This window comes from Physella acuta, unplaced genomic scaffold (assembly GCF_028476545.2).
Source record: "Physella acuta isolate Inbredline_101_S28 unplaced genomic scaffold, ASM2847654v3 ptg000904l, whole genome shotgun sequence".
Classification (NCBI taxonomy): domain Eukaryota; kingdom Metazoa; phylum Mollusca; class Gastropoda; family Physidae; genus Physella; species Physella acuta.
The window spans coordinates 132,183-152,173 of record NW_026732421.1 but is presented as its reverse complement, the minus strand read 5'-3'; the positions used below and the strand labels follow the sequence as shown (position 1 = coordinate 152,173).

The 19,991-nt window shown below is 38.3% G+C and overlaps 1 protein-coding gene across 3 annotated transcripts in view; it reads right to left on the bottom strand.

The window, feature by feature from the left end:
• Window positions 1-285: 285 nt before the first annotated feature.
• LOC131953068 (pleckstrin homology domain-containing family F member 2) overlaps window positions 286-19,991 on the bottom strand; it is a 33,847-nt gene continuing 14,141 nt past the window's right edge. Inside the window, exons 1-9 of one of the 3 annotated variants that reach the window (XM_059316089.1) lie at window positions 10,601-11,322; window positions 7,944-8,008; window positions 7,607-7,744; window positions 6,213-6,276; window positions 5,337-5,462; window positions 4,704-4,813; window positions 4,382-4,535; window positions 3,863-3,987; window positions 286-3,328 (exon numbers count right to left, since the gene is read on the bottom strand). In XM_059316089.1, the coding sequence (XP_059172072.1) occupies window positions 3,305-3,328; window positions 3,863-3,987; window positions 4,382-4,535; window positions 4,704-4,813; window positions 5,337-5,462; window positions 6,213-6,276; window positions 7,607-7,744; window positions 7,944-8,008; window positions 10,601-10,658 (864 nt within the window). In that variant the 5' untranslated portion in view covers window positions 10,659-11,322 and the 3' untranslated portion in view covers window positions 286-3,304. Of the gene's footprint in view, window positions 3,329-3,862; window positions 3,988-4,381; window positions 4,536-4,703; window positions 4,814-5,336; window positions 5,463-6,212; window positions 6,277-7,606; window positions 7,745-7,943; window positions 8,009-8,282; window positions 8,304-10,600; window positions 11,323-19,991 lie in introns of those variants that run through there. The other 2 variants (XM_059316091.1, XM_059316090.1) reach the window with 2 other exon arrangements.

The following is a 19,991-nucleotide window of genomic DNA, read 5'->3' as shown; positions in this document are numbered from 1 at the left end:
CCCATGAATTTAATACAAAATGTTAATTTTAAATTTAGTTGCTTAGATCAACATGAATCCACAATTTTTAATAAGTGCAGTACACTTCACATAGGTGGCTTTAAAAAAAAATCTGAATTGCTACCAAAATTAAAAGCCTTTACAATGTTCACAGAATAAACTTATGATTTTTATGTTCTTGGGCACAGGTCTGACCACATTAGCAAACAAGAATACATATGTCCATATGATGATCCATGACAGGCACAACATTGGTTTAAAAATGTGAAAGGCAGAGCTATAATAAATTTGGTTTTATTTATTTCATCATAGTCAATAGAAGGAAATATTTCAAACATTTATATACATATTGTAGTATTCTAGTATTTCAATTTTTTTTTTCACAGGGAGTGAAAAGAAATCACAACTCTTATTAGTTCAATCTTAAACACATTAGAGGATTTAACACAGAAATGATCTGAAACACCCAGAAAGCTTTAAAGTTATTCAATGTTTTAGCAAAACAGACAATTAAAAAGGGAGTGGGGGAAGGTGAGTATAAAACCAATCAGCTGTTCAGTGAGCTAACGATGTGCAACTGGAGAAGATAAATTTGCCTGATCTACAACAGCCATTTAAAAAAATTGCTAAAATAAACTTTCCTTTCTTTCAAAATTGCTCACCCACTCTACACAATTTCTTAGGCTGACTATACATTTTTTAAAGAAACGTTCAGCATTTATCTAACAAATTTCTACCTACAAATCAACCCTTACACCAAGGCACAAAATGGCACAAAAGAAATGTGTATAGCATCATTTTGCTGCAGTATTTGCATCACATAGTTGCCTTCTAGTACAGGTATTTTAGTGCATGAGGAATCCAATCAAGAAACAAAATGTTGGTCAAAGCTGGAATTTTAAAATAAGTTTCTCTCATACCCTTGTACCGTTTTAATCAAATAAGTGATTGATTAAGACAAATGGTTTTTAACTTGTTAGAATTATCAAAATGGCAAACATTGAGATAATAAATGATAAAACCTAAGTTAAAGAGAAAACATTTGTAACTGCCAACACCAGTTAACTGACTATACCATATGTAAATAATGGTAAGGAACATAGTGAAATAATTTTTTTGGTTTGAAAACTTTTTTAAGTACAATGGTTCTCAGCTAGTGATGACAGCTGTAAAATTTTTGGTAAAATAAAAAACAAAACATACCCACTCACAAACTGGTGCTTTAACAAGGATCAGTGTATACAAGAAAACTTGCGGTTATAATGATGAATAAAATGTGTGGAATTTTAACTTGTGACATGCAACTGTTTTGAATAATTCTCTAATCTATGATTCAACCTAAGTATAATTTAAGTTAAAATGAATACAAGCAGCTCAGGTGCAACTATTATTTCATGCAGTCAAATGGGGACTGTTACAAGTTCACACCTCAATGTTTTACTCTCAGTAAAAGTTACATTTGTTCTTGGTAAATTTTCAACCATGCAAAGAGCCAAGTACAACCTGCACATTTTTTCTTATGTTTCAAGAAAACTTTTCTTGCATCCAATGATGTGAACTGGTAGTATGTTCTAGAACATATACTTACCTTATGACTAATACATTACATGAATGAAGACATCTGTATTAATGATAATTCTTGTGCATATTTTCAGAAAATGAATTATTAAAAATATCTCAAACTAAAAACAACAGTAAGGAGAAACACAAGACCCTAAGAATTGAAACCCCCAGTAGAATACAATTTCACAAAAAAAAAAACACAATTTTGTTGCTAAGGCCTTTCACAACTGGAGAAGTTGTCACTGGCAAAGACATGTGATTATCAAAGCTTTATACACAGACGTGATTATCAAAGCTTTAAACACAGGCATGTGATTATCAAAGCTTTAAACACGTCCAAACTCAAATAATAAAAAATGATACATGTCGAATCAAAGAATACTGTTTAACTGGTTACAATTACGTTTATCAATTGAGTTAAATTCGAACAACGTAATTTGGAAAATAGAATTAGTGAAATGTTCCAATGAATCCGGCTTTTAACAGGTAGGTTGTGTTGTAGTATCTAGATAGACTTACATTAAAAAAATACCATGACAAATTCTAGTGAGACTAGAAAAATCAATGACTAAATGTAAACAGACTGGTAATAGAACTGAAGAATAACACGGAACAGGAGAATTCAAAAAACTGTTTGAAAAAATGCATAAATTAAAAGTGTACTTCATATATAATGAACTGAATTAAAATTTAAAAAAAACATCTGCCTATTTGTCATGCATTATTAGAAAATTTTAAACATAGCTACACATCTGTTCCGTTATAGTAACCCTCCTCACAATGAGTGATATTAAATTAGAAATAAAAATTATGCATAGATTTTTACAAATGATCTCATCAAAATTATGTTATATATTCTTACAGTCTGAGTACCACCTAGACAAAAAATTTGTTCTCGTGCAGATGTTGTATTTGAAACATTTGGGCTTTAGTTAACATCTATCAACAGCTCAACAATGTAAAAATTGGTTAAAACTTTTTCACTGGCATAATCATTTGTACACATTTTATATACAGGTCAGCTGTACACAACAATAATCTCAAACCCTAATCTCTGGGGAATATTTCTTATTTAATCCACTAGCTGTGCGCCACCTATATATTCTTATAACTGGAGTCTGCCATATCTATACTTTAACAAAGACCTTAAAGGATAAGGCTTATGAATAGGGCAGTTTATAAGTCTGGGTAAAACTAATAGTATCAATACTGAAAACACTAGATATAGGAATATATAGGCCAAGATGTCTGGCAGGGGCAACAACTTTCAAGTTGTTTAAAAATTTATTATTTTGATCAGGAAAGATAAGCGATATGAAGACCTGCATCAATGCATTTATCTCCTTATACAGGCAACAACTTTTCTCTTTAACTACAATAAAAAAAAGCCACTACTTCTACAGCTGAGGGAAAAGTTCTGTATTGCAATAGTTCAATGCTGCCTTCCAATGTTGCTACTTAGCCAAAAGCCATGCACTACCAGATGAGAAGTATCTACATTATTCCATGATATTATGTGAGTAAAGGTGATGGTGAGAGAACAACATATCTTTTCCTTACATAGTGAAACCACAAACCATTCCTGGGTACATTTTTTTCATATGAAAATAGGTGTCTCTATTTCAATGGTCGAACTTAGAATGGTAGGAATTGGCCGGAATTCACATTTGTAATAAACAAGCTGGGCTTCAATAAATACCAATATCATTTCATTCAGCAAATGGAGCAGACAGGTAATATTTTATTCATAACTTTGAAAGTGTGCCTGAAAAAGATCAATAATGAAATATATTAACACACAATGTTATTCAATGTAATCTTAATCCACCAGTCTAATCTGCAATGTAGTGAATGTGTCAAATTTAAGCTATCATCTAAATTGAGGCATGTAGCAGAAAGCTGACTAAATATTTTATATGCTCTGGTAGGTGTTAATGTTACGAGCATAGGGATATTAAGATATTCTAAGCTTACTTTATGGCATTGCAAAATGTAAAGGACATTTTTAGGGATCTAAAAAGATATTTTTGTCTCAATTTTTTAAAAATTTAGTTTCTTGAAATATATTAACACTATACAATAAATGATCATCTTAAATATAATTTAAAAAAAATTATTATTTGTTGTTTTAATGTGAGTTAAGTCCCCTGTTCCTTGGTTTAGCTGTGTATTTTAAAAATATTTTCCAAGGATCTTCAAAGTGCAAGTATAAAGCAAACTTTTCAAGAATTTTATTTCTAACAAAATAATTGTAACAAAATATTATTTTAGAAAACATAAAATGAAACAAAAAACCTACATCATGAATAGCTAATTGTTCCGCTGTAGTGCCTGTAGGCATACCATCTCTTGATGGGTCGTCATCGTCATCAGATGAGTCCTCTCCTGAAGAATTGCGGTTGTCCCCAGTGGCTATTACAGAGTCTGGTTAAAGAAGTGTAAAATGTTTAACATCATACTGGATAATAACAAAGATCAACAACATTCATAACGTGAGAGAATCTGACATAAGCTTCCAATTAGTTTTTAAAAAAAATTGTAATATGGCAGCCTTAATTAATAAAACAAATTTTAAAATGTGTAATTTCTATATCACAGTATATGGCAAGAGTAAGTAGCAGTCAATATTTTTATTATCTTTACTAATAAAAAATGTAACTACAATTGACTGATTATTGTAATGGTGTGTTGTGTATTACCTATGATTTTATGTATGACACAAATTTGTGTAAGCCCAATATGGTGTGTAAGCACCAGGAATTGTGGAAGCCACATGATATATGTAAGCCCCATGATATATGTAAGCACTAAGACTTACATTTCCGACCTATGTTGTCCTCTGAAGCTTCCTTGGATAGTTTCTGATAGCAGGTAAGGCAGACTCTAATGGGTTTAGAACTCTGTTGAGGCAGCAACCAACGCTTGCTTGTGCATGGGTTACAGGCCACAATACCACAGTGACGGCAGTGATGCTACACAAGTTCATATAGGACAAATATAAGTTTTCATGGTTTTTCTAGTTTAATATTTTACAAAACTATATTAGAAAAAGTTACAGGATATGTTAACATTTTAAATACTGCATCAAATTGAAGTTAAACATTGTTTGTGACAGGGAAAGAGAATCAGTTCTGACTCACCCTTCTGTTGACTATTGTGAACTCAGAAATCCTACAGTGCATGCAAGTCTTGGCCTCAGAGTCAGGCACCCAGACAGGTGAATCACTTGTTGTGCTTTGTTGAATGCCCCCTGAGAACAGAGACAACACCAGCTACCAATGGAGTAACCACACCGGCTACAGCAGCAGTAACACGCCGGCTACAACAGCAGTAACACAACGGCTACAACAGCAGTAACCACACCGGCTACAACAGCAGTAACACACCGGCTACAACAGCAGTAACACAATGGCTACAACAGCCGTACCACAACAGCTACAACAGCAGTAACAACACCAGTAACACATGATACATACAGTTCTCACAGTTGGGAATGTTAAATGAACACAGATGATCTACAAGAAAAGATTCTCAGCACTAAGGAGGACGACATACAATTGAAAACAGATTAAAAATACAGACAGGACAGTACCACAAAGAGTTTATTTTTCTACATTTGGGTCTGGGTTGAATAAGGGATGGACTTGGTTTAAAGGTCTAGATTAGAGGTTAGGCAAAGATACTAGCAAAAAAAAAAAATAATAAAAAAACCAATATCATCTAAAAATTTCAGAAAACTTTTGATCAAGTTGAAAACTATCCATACAACTTACTTGATGCTAAAATGTCGTTGACACACTTTCGTATATGGGCCATCCACTCCTTCTTCTCTGTGGCTGTGGCTGCATACACCACAAAGGACTTGCTGGGGCTGATGATCTTCCAGCCATTCCTTAAGTCTGGTGACATAGGGGGAAACTTGCTTTAACACAAGTACAGCAATGGTTTAACATGGGCGGTAGAGTAGAGTTCTATAGATACTGGTTTAACACAAGTAGAGCAATGGTTTAATGCAGGCAGTAGAGTTTAAAGGTTTAACACAGGCATGTATGGTAGAGTTCTATAAATACTGGTTTAACACAGAGTTGTTCAATGGTTTAATACAGGCAAGTAGAGTTTAATGGGTTAACACAGGCAACTATAGTAGAGTTCTATAGATACTGGTTTAACACAAGTAGAGCAATGGTTTAATGCAGGCAGTAGAGTTTAAAGGTTTAACACAGGCAACTATAGTAGAGTTCTATAGATACTGGTTTAACACAAGTAGAGCAATGTTTTAATGCAGGCGGTAGAGTTTAAAGGTTTAACACAGGCAACTATAGTAGAGTTCTATAGATACTGGTTTAACACAAGTAGAGCAATGTTTTAATGCAGGCGGTAGAGTTTAAAGCAGGCATGTATGGTAGAGTTCTATTGATACGGGTTAACACAAGTAGAGTTGAGTTCTATGGTTTAATAGAGGTAAGTAGAGTTTAATGGTTTAACACAAGCAAGTAGAGTTCAATATATTCTGGTTTAACACAAGTAAGTTTACAACTAAGAGTAAGATATACAACAACAACAGAAACTACATTTAGTAATCCAACCAATGTAATTATAAAACCACATGGCTGGGCTAATTAAGTAAATTAATATTTTAATTGACCTACTTCCTTCATCGTTAACATTCTCCAATTTGACATCCTCTAGAGGTAATATGTGTTGTTTGTTGTACTGTAACAGAGAAAAAAACACAGTTAACGTATGGCACACATTTTAACTACATATAGTTTATTATGGTGTAACATAGAAAATAACACAATAAATGTATGGCACACATTTAAACTATAAATTGTTTGCTATAATGTACATTTAATGTATGGGACAAAAGTCTTGAAATCTTTCCATGCTAATACAAGCTGTTATTCCTGCACAAGTGTTTCATGGCAGCTATAAATTTTAATAGCCTTCCTTATCATAGTGTAGCACGACTTTGTAATCCAGCCACTTGGTTAAGGTTTGTTTTAATAGTTTTAAGCCTAGGTGTATTGAAAAACAACAACCAATTGCACTTTAAAGTAATATAACAAAATGATTATTTTTACATTTAAAATATTAATAGCAAGCTTGTAAATGTATTTTAAAAAATATTCTGTTGATATTAGTAAAAGCATTGGTTGCTCATAAAATATGTAACACAATTCAGCAACTTACACTAAATTGGAAAAGCGTCAAAATCGAGTTTTAGGATTTGACACTGAAAATTAATTTTTTCAAATAAAACTAAGGAAAATTTGTTTTCTTTTTAATGTGTTTTATAACTTGTTACAGAGGTATTTTAATTGTTTTATTTTTTTTTACATTTTACTAATATAAAGATGAGAGTTAGTCACTATTTAAGTTTTGAAAACATTGATTATCATATTTACTCTTTTGATTCAGTTCATTCTTAAGTTGACACCCCATTATAAAGAGATCTATGTGCTTTAAAAACTAATTAGTAGAAACAATCCGCATGTAAGAGTGTGTGCTCTGGTCTAAGATTTGAAGACATCCATGAACACACAGCATACCTGACTGAACACTACTGCAAAATCTTGTAACTTAATGATGTAATCTTTAAACTAATTTTTCGTGTCTAACTTAATAACCAACTGGATTGAAAATAAAATTTTCTATAAATTTATCAGTAAGTGTGAGTGGCATTGCTGCATTAGAAATAGGAGATCAGGGGTTGCTGATAGATGATGTCACACAATTTTTACTCACCACCACCCTCATCTTACATAATGCACCAGACCTCCCCACCTGATGGCGGAACATTGATACCTACCCCCACCCACCCACCTCATATCAAGTATAGAAGATTAACATTAATTTCATTATTTTTATTTTTAAGAAATGAATCATCCCCCCCCCCCCCCATAATGTACACCACAGCTTGTACATGATTGGATACTGCCTTAAACACAACTGAAGGGTTAATAACCAGATGACAAAGGTTAATTACACACAGTTTACTGTAAACATGTCATCAAAGGTCAGGATCCAAAGGGCAACTCACCTTCTTTTTGTGAATGATAATATTCCCATAGACCAGAGCATCGTTGAAGAGGAAAAACTGCCTGGGCTTTGGTTTTTTGCGACAAATTTTTGTTAAGACACCCTCACCCACCAACACTCTCCCTGGGATCCCGAGGGGCTGTAGAAGGAAATTATCTCAGGGTTACAAAACAGGGATGGAAGAGATTAAGGCTGAAATCTGTGTACTAAAATACACAATTATTATTTATCACATATACATAACTTGGAGTTAACTGCACAAAAGACAAGACACAAACAAAAGTACATCTCATTACATGCCCTGAAGACAAGACACAAACAAAATTACATCTCATTACCTGCCCTGAGGAACCAAAACACTGCTCAACATTGTTGATCCTTCTGGCGTTAGCCTCTGAATTTACTGGGGAAGGGAAATAAATGCAATAAAAATATAAGTAACTCTTATTTTAGTCACACACTGCTTTACATTCTATCACAGATTGTGGCCAAATTCTATAGGTGATTGTGGGTGACATTTATCACTGATTGTGGCATTATTCCATTACTGATTGTTGTCATAATCTATCAAAGATTGTAGCCACATTCTAAAACTGTTTTAGTTACATTCTACCTATGACAACTGTTAAATTCACAACAAAATTATACACTCTAATAAAATTTTTTTAATCACAAACACATTGATAAGAATTCTCCTCCCAATCTGTATTGACCAGTGTTGAAAGTTGAATAAGGAAGTGAAGAATGAAAGCAGAGGGCATAAATCACGCTAGCCAAGGAAGTTTAAACAGTCCCTATGAGGTATGGGCTAAAAATCACTTACAATAAGACTTTAAAGACCTGGTTAGTGGTTTAACTCATGAGAATAAAATAAGGATACAACAGGTTTTTGGGAATAATTGCACAATATTTTTTTTTCATTGGCAGAACAGAGAAGTAGAACTATTTTTAGCCAGCATAGTCATGTCACTGTTATTTTTAAACATAACTTAATTACTATATCATTTATTTTGTTGACATTTTTAGAACAAAGCTTATAATAAAATGTACCAAAAAGTGGTGTGTGATATCCACATCAGATTTAACACACATAGTGGAGGTGTTTGGCTACCCCTACATCTACCTACACTTACGTCCCACTAATTTATTACATGTTTAAGCGTAGGTAGTGGGATGTATGTCCACAAAATGTTTGCTTTCAGCATAATAGTGGGACAACAGAAAGTTGAAACGCCCTGGAGATAAAAGTCTACAGGTAAGTATGACTCCTTGAATCTATGTACCTTGTCCTACTTGCTGGTGTCAAGTTCGACCATCAATTTACGGGCCATCCATAAATGACGTCGAGCTTTTTCTGATGATTTTTACCACCCCCCTCCCACTCATAACACTGTCACAAAATTACAGACCCCCCCCCCCTCCCCCTACGAGTGTGACGTCATTTATGGACGACCCCTTATAAGTTTTAAAAAAATCTCTATCACCTAGATTATAATTTAGAGAAAATATATTGCTATCTACATACAACAACCAAACTCACATAAAACATAAGGGATCATTGAAAACCCCTCTCCCCAGGCTCCTCTATATCCCCCTTCATCCACATCCCCACACCATACAAAAAGCAGTCCATCATTCATCAATAAACAAGACTATCATGGTTGTATTCTTAAAAGGTTTAACATTTTCATAAACAAGAAATCCCTGCTTGGGTTGGATTTGAAGTGTAACTATTTATAGTCCTCAGAGTGGGCAGATAGCTGACAATGAGATAAGACAAAGAAGATCAAGTGAGGGAGGACTGCTACAATTGACATCAGGACTGGGTAGCCACTCCTCACTGTGGGCTCATTAAGATTAGGTGACGGATTAATTAAGACTAGTTTATGGACACATTCAGATGAAATGGGGGCCAAATTCAGATTAGATGGTGGCCAAATTGAGATTAGATGGTGGCCAAATTCAGAATAGATGTTGGCCAAATTCAGAAGGGATGGTGGCCAAATAAAAATTAGATGGTAACCAAATTGATATTAGATGGTAACCAAATTCAGATTGGTGGCCAAATTAAAATTAGATGGTAACCAAATTCAGATTAAATGGAGGCCAAATGAAATGTATCAGCAGGGGAAGGAGTTATCAGTGAACTCCTCTAGCCCTGAAGCTGCCACTTGGGGTTGTCAAGTTGTTACAGATAGTGAAACTATTCAACTCAACCATCCTTAATGTCTCTATTGACTTGAGTGGTACTAGCAAAAGTCACAGATTTAATCTTTTTAAAGTGCATTGAGCAGTGCTGATGAATTCCTGACAAACAACTCTAAAAGGCTTGAGAATATGAAGTATATTATTAGAAAAACTATTTTATATAATAAATAAAGAGCTTTGATTAAGAGAATAAATGTCACTTTTTTGCTTTCAATAATGATCCAACATTAAATACAACCTACTGCAAGCAGATTTATCTTAACACTACCTGACTACTGACTTTTGAAGAAATAAGAGAGCTGGGCTATAAAATGGTTTCCTTACAATATCAGGGTAGGTTAAGGGATTATGGTTAGGGCTGACAGTATCTTGTGGCCTGTAATCAGTGTTTCTTGCTGCCATTTTTCTCCCAGGGGAACTTGAAACTTTGGGGGGAAGGGAAGGGGGGGGGGAATGAGGACACTTGTTGAAGTAACCTATACCATTTGTATACAATATCCATTTTATAAATAGTGTCTGAAAGAAACTCTGCCTGTAATTTCTAACATACTCTTTTAAAAAAGAAGAATCCAATTTTAGATCCAGTCCCACCCTCTCACTATTAGACAATAGGTTGAAAAAGCACACAGCTAGATATCTATAATAAAAAAAACATTCCAACTACTAAGGCTAAGGGTATTAATATTATGGCCTAAATATTGATTGATTCTAGTTAAACCAATGGTCTTCCTACCATCTCACCCACGTGTGAGGGTGAAGGTCATAGCATTGCCACTACGATGTTTACCTTCATCGTCGCTATCCTCATCATCATACAGCATCAAACACCTGCCGGACTGAATCATCCTCGCCACATAAGCCAAGCGGAACACATGAAAGTTGCCCAACGCTTCGTGCCCCAATTACATGCCAATCATTGACGCCTGCACTTGACGGCTTCAAGCCAATACAAGCGTCAGATAACGTCCTGGCTATACTATTGTATTGTTCTCTCCAAATCTTTCAGATAACACAAGGAGTTTTTGTATCGATACACTCCTAGTCACTCCAAGTATTTTCTAGCGGAAATAATGTTCATCTATCCCTAACACAAATTGACAAACAGCAACAGAAATGCGACACTACCAATCCACGTGCAGAATACTTGAAGTATTGTGACTATAAAATATCTACCACAAATAACACATCAATTTTAATTAATTAGTAATACGAGCTAATTACGAATTTAGCATTACGAAACCTCAGACACTAAGATGAACACGGTTTGTTTCGTCATTGACACGACAGAATTATGTCCCATCGCTCGTGTGTAGGCCTACACATCCATTAGAGAAAATAAACAACAGTAGCCAATACTTGAGTTAAGTAAACATCCAATCGTCTACCACAACGCCGTGTTCAATACTTCACTTAGTAATGGCCGCGTCTGTCGTCTGCTGGCCTTCTAGCGAGTCTTGACACGAAGTGAGAGATAACACAGGAGCCATTAAAAAAGTGGTCTAATGTGTTCGATTGACAACATCATGTTTTGTCAACACTCCACCTTTGGCCCTTCACGCCGCTCCTACCCCGCTTGTTCAGGTGATCTGCGTCCTATGTCGAGGTGTAGGATTGGCCACTGCTACATGCGCGAGTCCACGGCCGAGGGATGAGATTTAGGTTACCCAGACTCTACTTTCGAATAACTATGGAAATGTTTTACTATAGCTAAAAACAACACAGGTAGAGATTATCGTACAAGAAATACTCGGATGGGTTACATTAAAACTTTAGAAGAGGGTGCTATGACTCAGACAGAAAACTATAGTGCACTCAAAGTTTCTAACAAATCAAAACATGCAACAAGTGTACTTCAACACATCTAAACGAAAACACAGCATAAGAGACTTTAGTAATCGCCACATTATTAAAACAAATTTATATAAAAAAATAGTTTAGGATATTCTCCTCCAAACGGACAAAATATTTTTTTAAAAGCGCAAGATATTTTTATCCTAACTAAAAAAAAAAAATACCCCCCCCCCCCATCTACACAGGAATATACAAAACAATGTTTACTACTGAATCAATAAGTCGGTATATAAACATCCCGGTAATACAAGAAGAAATAGAATGAAGGATAATTCGTAGGTTCCCAGTTTACCAGAAAAAGACGACAATTCTTAAATCGACAATTACGCAATCGTTCTATCCTATTGAGCCAGCAAAAATCCCAGAATTTCACAACGTCCTTTCTGGAGCAACCAAACAGTTGTCAACGATCAGCTAACAATGTGACGTCTGAGTCACGTCGGCTAGGGCCACATTTCCGATGACATTTCTTCACGGAAATAACACGGATTTCCTCCTGTGGGGGGGGGGGGGGGGGGGACCCTTACAGTTCAATTACTTGCTTTATTCAATCGTGGTGAGGAGGGGAGGCACCTTACAGTTTAATTACTTCATTCACGAGATGACTAAGACCCGAACAGAGAGAAGGTCTTTGTAGTTCGTTCAAACAAGTTCTATCGACGTCTCACTGGGATACGGTCATGAAAATATCGCGTCTAAATAACACAGCCCCCCCCCCACCTAATATTTCTCGTCTATATCAACACAGCCCCAATACATATTGTCTAGATCAACACAGTCCCAAAACATCTTGCCCTAATCAACACAGTCCCAATACATTTTGTCTAGATCAGGGGTCTCCAAACTTTTCAGCCCGAGGGCCGCATTAACTATCAAAAATCAGTCCGGGGGCCAGAGTTTTTTTCCAGGCATCTCTTCAGGGTTGTAGAGCCCCTCAGCCCCCGAAAATGTCTGCCCCCCCCACGAAATATAAATTATATACAAATATATACAAATTTCAAGTGTCGTCGTCAACCCCCCACCCCCGGAGAAAAAAAGTCTGAAAGAAACACTGTCGGGGGCCAACAACACACTCCAGGTCCGATTTGTTCTCAAATTGTTCTTCGCGTATTTCATTTTTGAAAATGTTTGTTAAACCAGGTATGATATGTTGTTGCAAAATTTGATACTTTGATGCAAGTTTTAGAAAAGTCTTCCTTGGTCAAAAACGTATTTTAAAAAACCCACCCGTCCTTCTTTGAACTAGTCTCTAAAGAGGTCATTTGCTTGCAATTCAATGACCTCCAGCTGTAGTTCATCTGGGCAACTGGCTACATTTTCTTCAAATGGGTTTTGAAACAGTCTCAGTTCTTCTGCCTTTGAATCCAAGTCCGAAAATCCCTACTGAAACTGCAGCTGGAGGTCTTTGATGATCATGAGCGGGGGGGGGGGGGGGGGGGGGGGGGAAAGGGGGGGGGAAAGAACAGCTTTTGCTTACGCCTTGAAGACCTATATGAAGTTATAATCAGCAAATGTTTTTTTCAACGCATTGAATATATCATCTCCGGTAACAGTGCTATACATGTTATGTAGGGAAGCCAGCTCTTGTGTTATGTTCATGTCTTCATCCACACTTCTAATAAACACAAGCAGTTGAGAGGTGGAACGTCTGTCCAGCGACTCATCCATTACAATTGAAAAATTGCGAAACTTGCTTGCATTTTTCGCCACTTGAGTCAACATGTTTTCACCAATGTCTGCAACACGGTGGGCAACGGTAGTTGTACCAAAAGCTACATTTTGTAATTGTTTTGAAATTTCTGGGCAAAGTTCCTCAGCCACCTCCAACAAACATTTGTGTCCGTGGACAAAAAGATCTCCGCGGGCCGGATGAGAGGACCTCGCGGGCCGCATCCGGCCCGCGGGCCGTAGTTTGGAGACCCCTGGTCTAGATCAACACAGTCCCAATACATCTAGTCTAGATCAACACAGTCCCAATACATCTAGTCTAGATCAACACAGCCCCAATACATTTTGTCTAGATCAACACAGTCCCAATACATTTTGTCTAGATCAGGGGTCTCCAAACTTTTCAGCCCGAGGGCCGCATTGACTATCAAAGTTCAGTTCGGGGGCCAGTTTCTTCCAGGCAAAGTTCCTCTGCTATCACCCACAAACGTTTTTTCCGTGGACAAAGGGATCTCCGCGGGCCGGATGAGAGGACCTCGCGGGCCGCATCCGGCCCGCGGGCCGTAGTTTGGAGACCCCTGGTCTAGATCAACACAGTCCCAAAACATCTTGTCCTAATCAACACAGTCCCAATACATTTTGTCTAGATCAGGGGTCTCCAAACTTTTCAGCCCGAGGGCCGCATTGACTATCAAAGTTCAGTTCGGGGGCCAGTTTCTTCCAGGCAAAGTTCCTCTGCTATCACCCACAAACGTTTTTTCCGTGGACAAAGGGATCTCCGCGGGCCGGATGAGAGGACCTCGCGGGCCGCATCCGGCCCGCGGGCCGTAGTTTGGAGACCCCTGGTCTAGATCAACACAGTCCCAAAACATCTTGTCCTAATCAACACAGTCCCAATACATTTTGTCTAGATCAACACAGTCCCAATACATCTTGTCTAGATCAACACAGTCCCAATACATCTTGTCTATATCAACACAGTCCCAATACATTTTGTCTAGATCAACACAGTCCCAATACATTTTGTCTAGATCAACACAGCCCCAATACATTTTGTCTAGATCAACACAGTCCCAATACATTTTGTCTAGATCAACACAGTCCCAATACATCTTGTCTAGATCAACACAGTCCCAATACATTTTGTCTAGATCAACACAGTCCCAATACATCTTGTCTAGATCAACACAGTCCCAATACATCTTGTCCTAATCAACACAGTCCCAATACATCTTGTCCTAATCAACACAGTCCCAAAACATCTTGTCTAGATCAACACGGTCCCAATACATCTAGTCTAGATCAACACAGTCCCAATACATCTAGTCTAGATCAACACAGTCCCAAAACATCTTGTCTATATCAACACAGTCCCAATACATCTAGTCTAGATCAACACAGTCCCAATACATCTAGTCTAGATCAACACAGTCCCAAAACATCTAGTCCTAACCAACACAGTCCCAAAACAGCTAGTCCTAACCAACACAGTCTCAAAACATCTTGTCCTAATCAACACAGTCCCAATACATCTTGTCTAGATCAACACAGCCCCAATACATCTAGTCTAGATCAACACAGTCCCAATACATCTTGTCTAGATCAACACAGTCCCAATACATCTAGTCTAGATCAACACAGTCCCAATACATCTTGTCTAGATCAACACAGTCCCAAAACATCTAGTCCTAATCAACACAGTCCCAATACATTTTGTCTAGATCAACACAGTCCCAATACATCTTGTCTAGATCAACACAGTCCCAAAACATCTAGTCCTAACCAACACAGTCCCAAAACATCTTGTCCTAATCAACACAGTCCCAATACATCTTGTCTAGATCAACACAGTCCCAAAACATCTTGTCCTAATCAACACAGTCCCAATACATCTTGTCCTAATCAACACAGTCCCAATACATTTTGCCTTGATCAACACAGTCCCAATAAAACATAAGTCGATCCCAACATATCTTGTCTAACTATATCTACATTTTAAACAACTGATAATTTGTGTACATTATCTTAACAAGTATACATAGCATGGCTTATATTAGACGCCAGCTTTAAACAATGGCGAGACTAATCCATCTCAAGCCACCTTACATTAAATCGCTTGAGAAAATTCAAGCCTTACAAGCACACACACACAAACACTGGGTCGGCTAAATGTAGACCCGCCCTGGGCGTCAATTAACAAGCAAGTAATCAGCTGTTGGTGTCCACCATCGCAGAACCAGTGGGGGTATTGAAGGGACACGAGTGAAATAAATACACAGCTCACTCGTGGGAATGGTGTACAAATAGGTCTAAATGTAGCACTCATTCAAGGACCTAATACTTCCTGAATGAGACGAGGCCACCACTACTTCCTTAATAAATGACGCGGTGCGTTCAATACATGACGCCAGACACGCTACATTCAAGAGACGGAGCCAATCCTGCCACATTGAATAGCACTACCCGGAAGGTGTTTGTTTAGGGTACTGACCCAAGGTCAGAACGTGGTGACACATTTCTTTCGGTTTCTAAAGCCTTCCCGATGAATGGGCTGTAATGGAGATGGGAGTCAATATAATTGACCGGCGATACTAAATGGCCTAGAGGCCGCTATAGAACAGTTGGCCGGTCTTAGCTGCTGAATACCAGCTGCTGTGGTGTTAGGTGTGTAAGCTGCTGGCTACCACAACTGCTGGATTTGTAAGCTATGGTTTTTCTCGACTGAGAACACGTTCCGTGCTTATAAACAAAGAACAAAACTCACAGTGCCGAGTACTTAAAAACATGTTTCTGTTTTTTAAAAGTCCGCGTTAAGACAAAAATCAATAAATCAATCGGGCTCAAGTAAACTGGCTGAGGACTCTAGGACTACATTATTTACAGCCTCAGTATTTTAAGTCGTAGCCAGAAAAGGTTGGCGTGGTCAGCGTTATGTCCAGCACCCACTTGAAAGCACTAGAGCTGACCACAACAAGGTAACTAGTGGTCACAGGTAGAATAGCGACGGAATTACACCTCTACTGGCAACTCTAACGGTTACGTGATGGTAACTAAAGCAGGTCTTATAACTTTAACCTAGCACGAACATGGTGACGTGACGGTAACCATAGCAACGGCCCCATCACTACACACCTGGCGCTAAAGTCGTGATGTGATGGTAACCATAGCAACAGCCCCATCACTATACACCCAATACAAAAGGAGTGATGTAATGGTAACAAGAGCAATGGTCCCATCACTATAACTAGGCACTAACGGAGTGATGTGATGGTAACCATAGCAACGGTCCCATCATTATACACTAGGCACTAACGGAGTGATGTGATGGTAACCATAGCAACGGTCACATCACTATAGGCAGGCACTAACGGGATGATGTGATGGTAACCATAGCAACAGCCCCATCACTGTACACCTGGCACTAACGGGGTGATGTGATGGTAACCATAGCAACAGCCCCATCACTGTACACCTGGCACTAACGGGATGATGTGATGGTAACCATAGCAACAGCCCCATCACTGTACACCAGGCACTAACGGGATGATGTGATAGTTAAACACGAGACCAAAACCAAACACGGTACACCCCGTACATCCGTCTCCAGCCCCCACCCTGAGTCAATAACTAAACCTTCATCAAAGTTAACAAGATCAACTTGAAGCTGCGGGTTCATAATGTTCTTTTTCTATAGACGAAAACAGCGATGACAAACTTAGAGATTATAAATGTAAGCTCACCAGAGACCACTGAAGTTTAAGCTCACCAGAGACAGTTACCACTGAAGTTTAAGCTCACCAGAGACAAATACCACTGAAGTTTAAGCTCACCAGAGACAAATACCACTGAAGTTTAAGCTCACCAGAGACAAATACCACTGAAGTTTAAGCTCACCAGAGACCACTGAAGTTTAAGCTCACCAGAGACCACTGAAGTTTAAGCTCACCAGAGACAGTTACCACTGAAGTTTAAGCTCACCAGAGACAAATACCACTGAAGTTTAAGCTCACCAGAGACCACTGAAGTTTAAGCTCACCAGAGACCACTGAAGTTTAAGCTCACCAGAGACCACTGAAGTTTAAGCTCACCAGAGATAGATACCACTGAAGTTTAAGCTCACCAGAGACCATTGAAGTTTAAGCTCACCAGAGACAACTGAAGTTTAAGCTCACCGGAGACCATTAAAGTTTAAGCTCACCAGAGAGACCACTGAAGTTTAAGCTCACCAGAGACCACTGAAGTTTAAGCTCACCAGAGACCACTGAAGTTTAAGCTCACCAGAGACAACTGAAGTTTAAGCTCACCGGAGACCACTAAAATTTAAGCTCACCAGAGAGACCACTGAAGTTTAAGCTCACCAGAGACCACTGAAGTTTAAGCTCACCAGAGACCACTGAAGTTTAAACTCACCAGAGAGACCACTAAAGTTTAAGCTCACCAGAGAGACCACTGAAGTTTAAGCTCACTGGAGACCACTAACGTTTAAGCTCAGCAGAGAGACCACTGAAGTTTAAGCTCACCGGAGACCACTAAAGTTTAAGCTCACAAGAGAGACCACTGAAGTTTAAGCTCACCAGAGACCACTGAAGTTTAAGCTCACCAGAGACCACTGAAGTTTAAACTCACCAGAGAGGCCACTGAAGTTTAAGCTCACCAGAGACCACTGAAGTTTAAGCTCACCAGAGACCACTGAAGTTTAAACTCACCAGAGACCACTGAAGTTTAAACTCACCAGAGAGGCCACTGAAGTTTAAGCTCACCAGAGACCACTGAAGTTTAAGCTCACCAGAGACCACTGAAGTTTAAACTCACCAGAGAGGCCACTGAAGTTTAAGCTCACCAGAGACCACTGAAGTTTAAGCTCACCAGAGACCACTGAAGTTTAAACTCACCAGAGAGACCACTGAAGTTTAAACTCACCAGAGAGGCCACTGAAGTTTAAGCTCACCAGAGACCACTAATGTTTAAGCTCAGCTGAGAGACCACTGAATACCCCCCCACTGAAGTTTAAGCTCACCGAAGACCACTAAAGTTTAAGCTCACCAGAGAGACCACTGAACCCCCCCCCCCCCACCCCATAGACCACAAATGGATGACATCACCAGAAACTGCCGCGCCAAGTGTTAACGACACTTAAAACCTTCAACTCCCCCACTACACAATCTGCCCCCGTCATCGCGATTGTACCAGCGCTATTTAATGTGCAGACAGATCATGTAACCACAAAACACACGTCTCGGCGTGCTTGCTAACCACACCATTAGGAGAAACGATGTAGCGACTTACCCACAAAACACACGTCTCGGCGTGCTTGCTAACCACACCATTAGGAGAAACGATGTAGCGACTTACCCACAAAACACACGTCTCGGCGTGCTTGCTAACCACACCATTAGGAGAAACGATGTAGCGACTTACCCACAAAACACACGTCTCGGCGTGCTTGCTAACCACACCATTAGGAGAAACGATGTAGCGACTTACCCACAAAACACACGTCTCGGCGTGCTTGCTAACCACACCATTAGGAGAAACGATGTAGCGACTTACCCACAGTTAGCCAATAAATATATATAAAGGTGTTTCTTGAATAATGCCTAAACTCAAACATTACATAACTAAAACATGCTTTTCATCAGTATACTGAATACCTCCTCGCTTTTAACCACCGACTTATATTACACCCCCCCTCCCTCCATTAGATGTAACTGCACACATAATTTAAAAAAAAACTTTCCTGAAATATGGTAAAATGGGTAGGGGTGGGAAGTTGGACTTGTGTGACGAGATGGGACACGCCAACTAGACCATAAACGCTTGAAGAATCATATTCCCCCGAACAATTCAAGGAATTTGCCGGTTTTCAAGTTCCCCTAAAGAAATTCAGGGCATTTCCAGAAAAAAAGTTCTGATAAAAAAAAAGACATTTCAATCCAATTTATACAAATTAAATTGTAATTTTTGTTTGAAGCGGAAGTGCGCCCCATTGAACTTTCTTGTACATTTTAAATTAGTGTGGGGACACTTCAAGTGTAATCGGGCTATAGAAAACAGCTCGTTTTCCGAGAAAACACATCTGGAGCGGATTAAAAAAAATGATATGGTGTTTTATAATAATACGATATAAATTATTAAAAAAAAGGTTTTAAAAAACAGAAATAGAGTGTAAGTACCACCTACGGTTACCAAAAATGTCTCAAAAGGTGATAGAAGCCGATGTATAGGATAATATTTATACTTATACATGAAATTTACCTAACTGAAAAGGTACTCAAGTTATCGTGTTCAGACGAAAGTAGAGGCTAATTCCACTCCCAGTTACCGGAAATCGCTTAAAGTTAAGAAAAAGTCTGCGTATACGATTTTGTTCTTGTGTATAAAGTCGATGTAGTATGCTTTATAAAATGGTAAGGATCTCACAGTAACCAAATAAAAATTGTGTCTTTAAATGGCAGTAGTCCACTGAGACAGTCTGAAGAAGACTGTGTTCGTGAGGTCAATAGCTAGAAACATCGCAGCGTCACTGAGAGAAGCGGGTGTGGGATGGTTTGAACTACGTCTTAGACATACACGCTGCTAAAGAGGCCTGGACAGTGGAGCGAATAAATCAAAAGCATACAAAAATTACCAACGGTGGATAAATAATTAGCAGCAGGAAA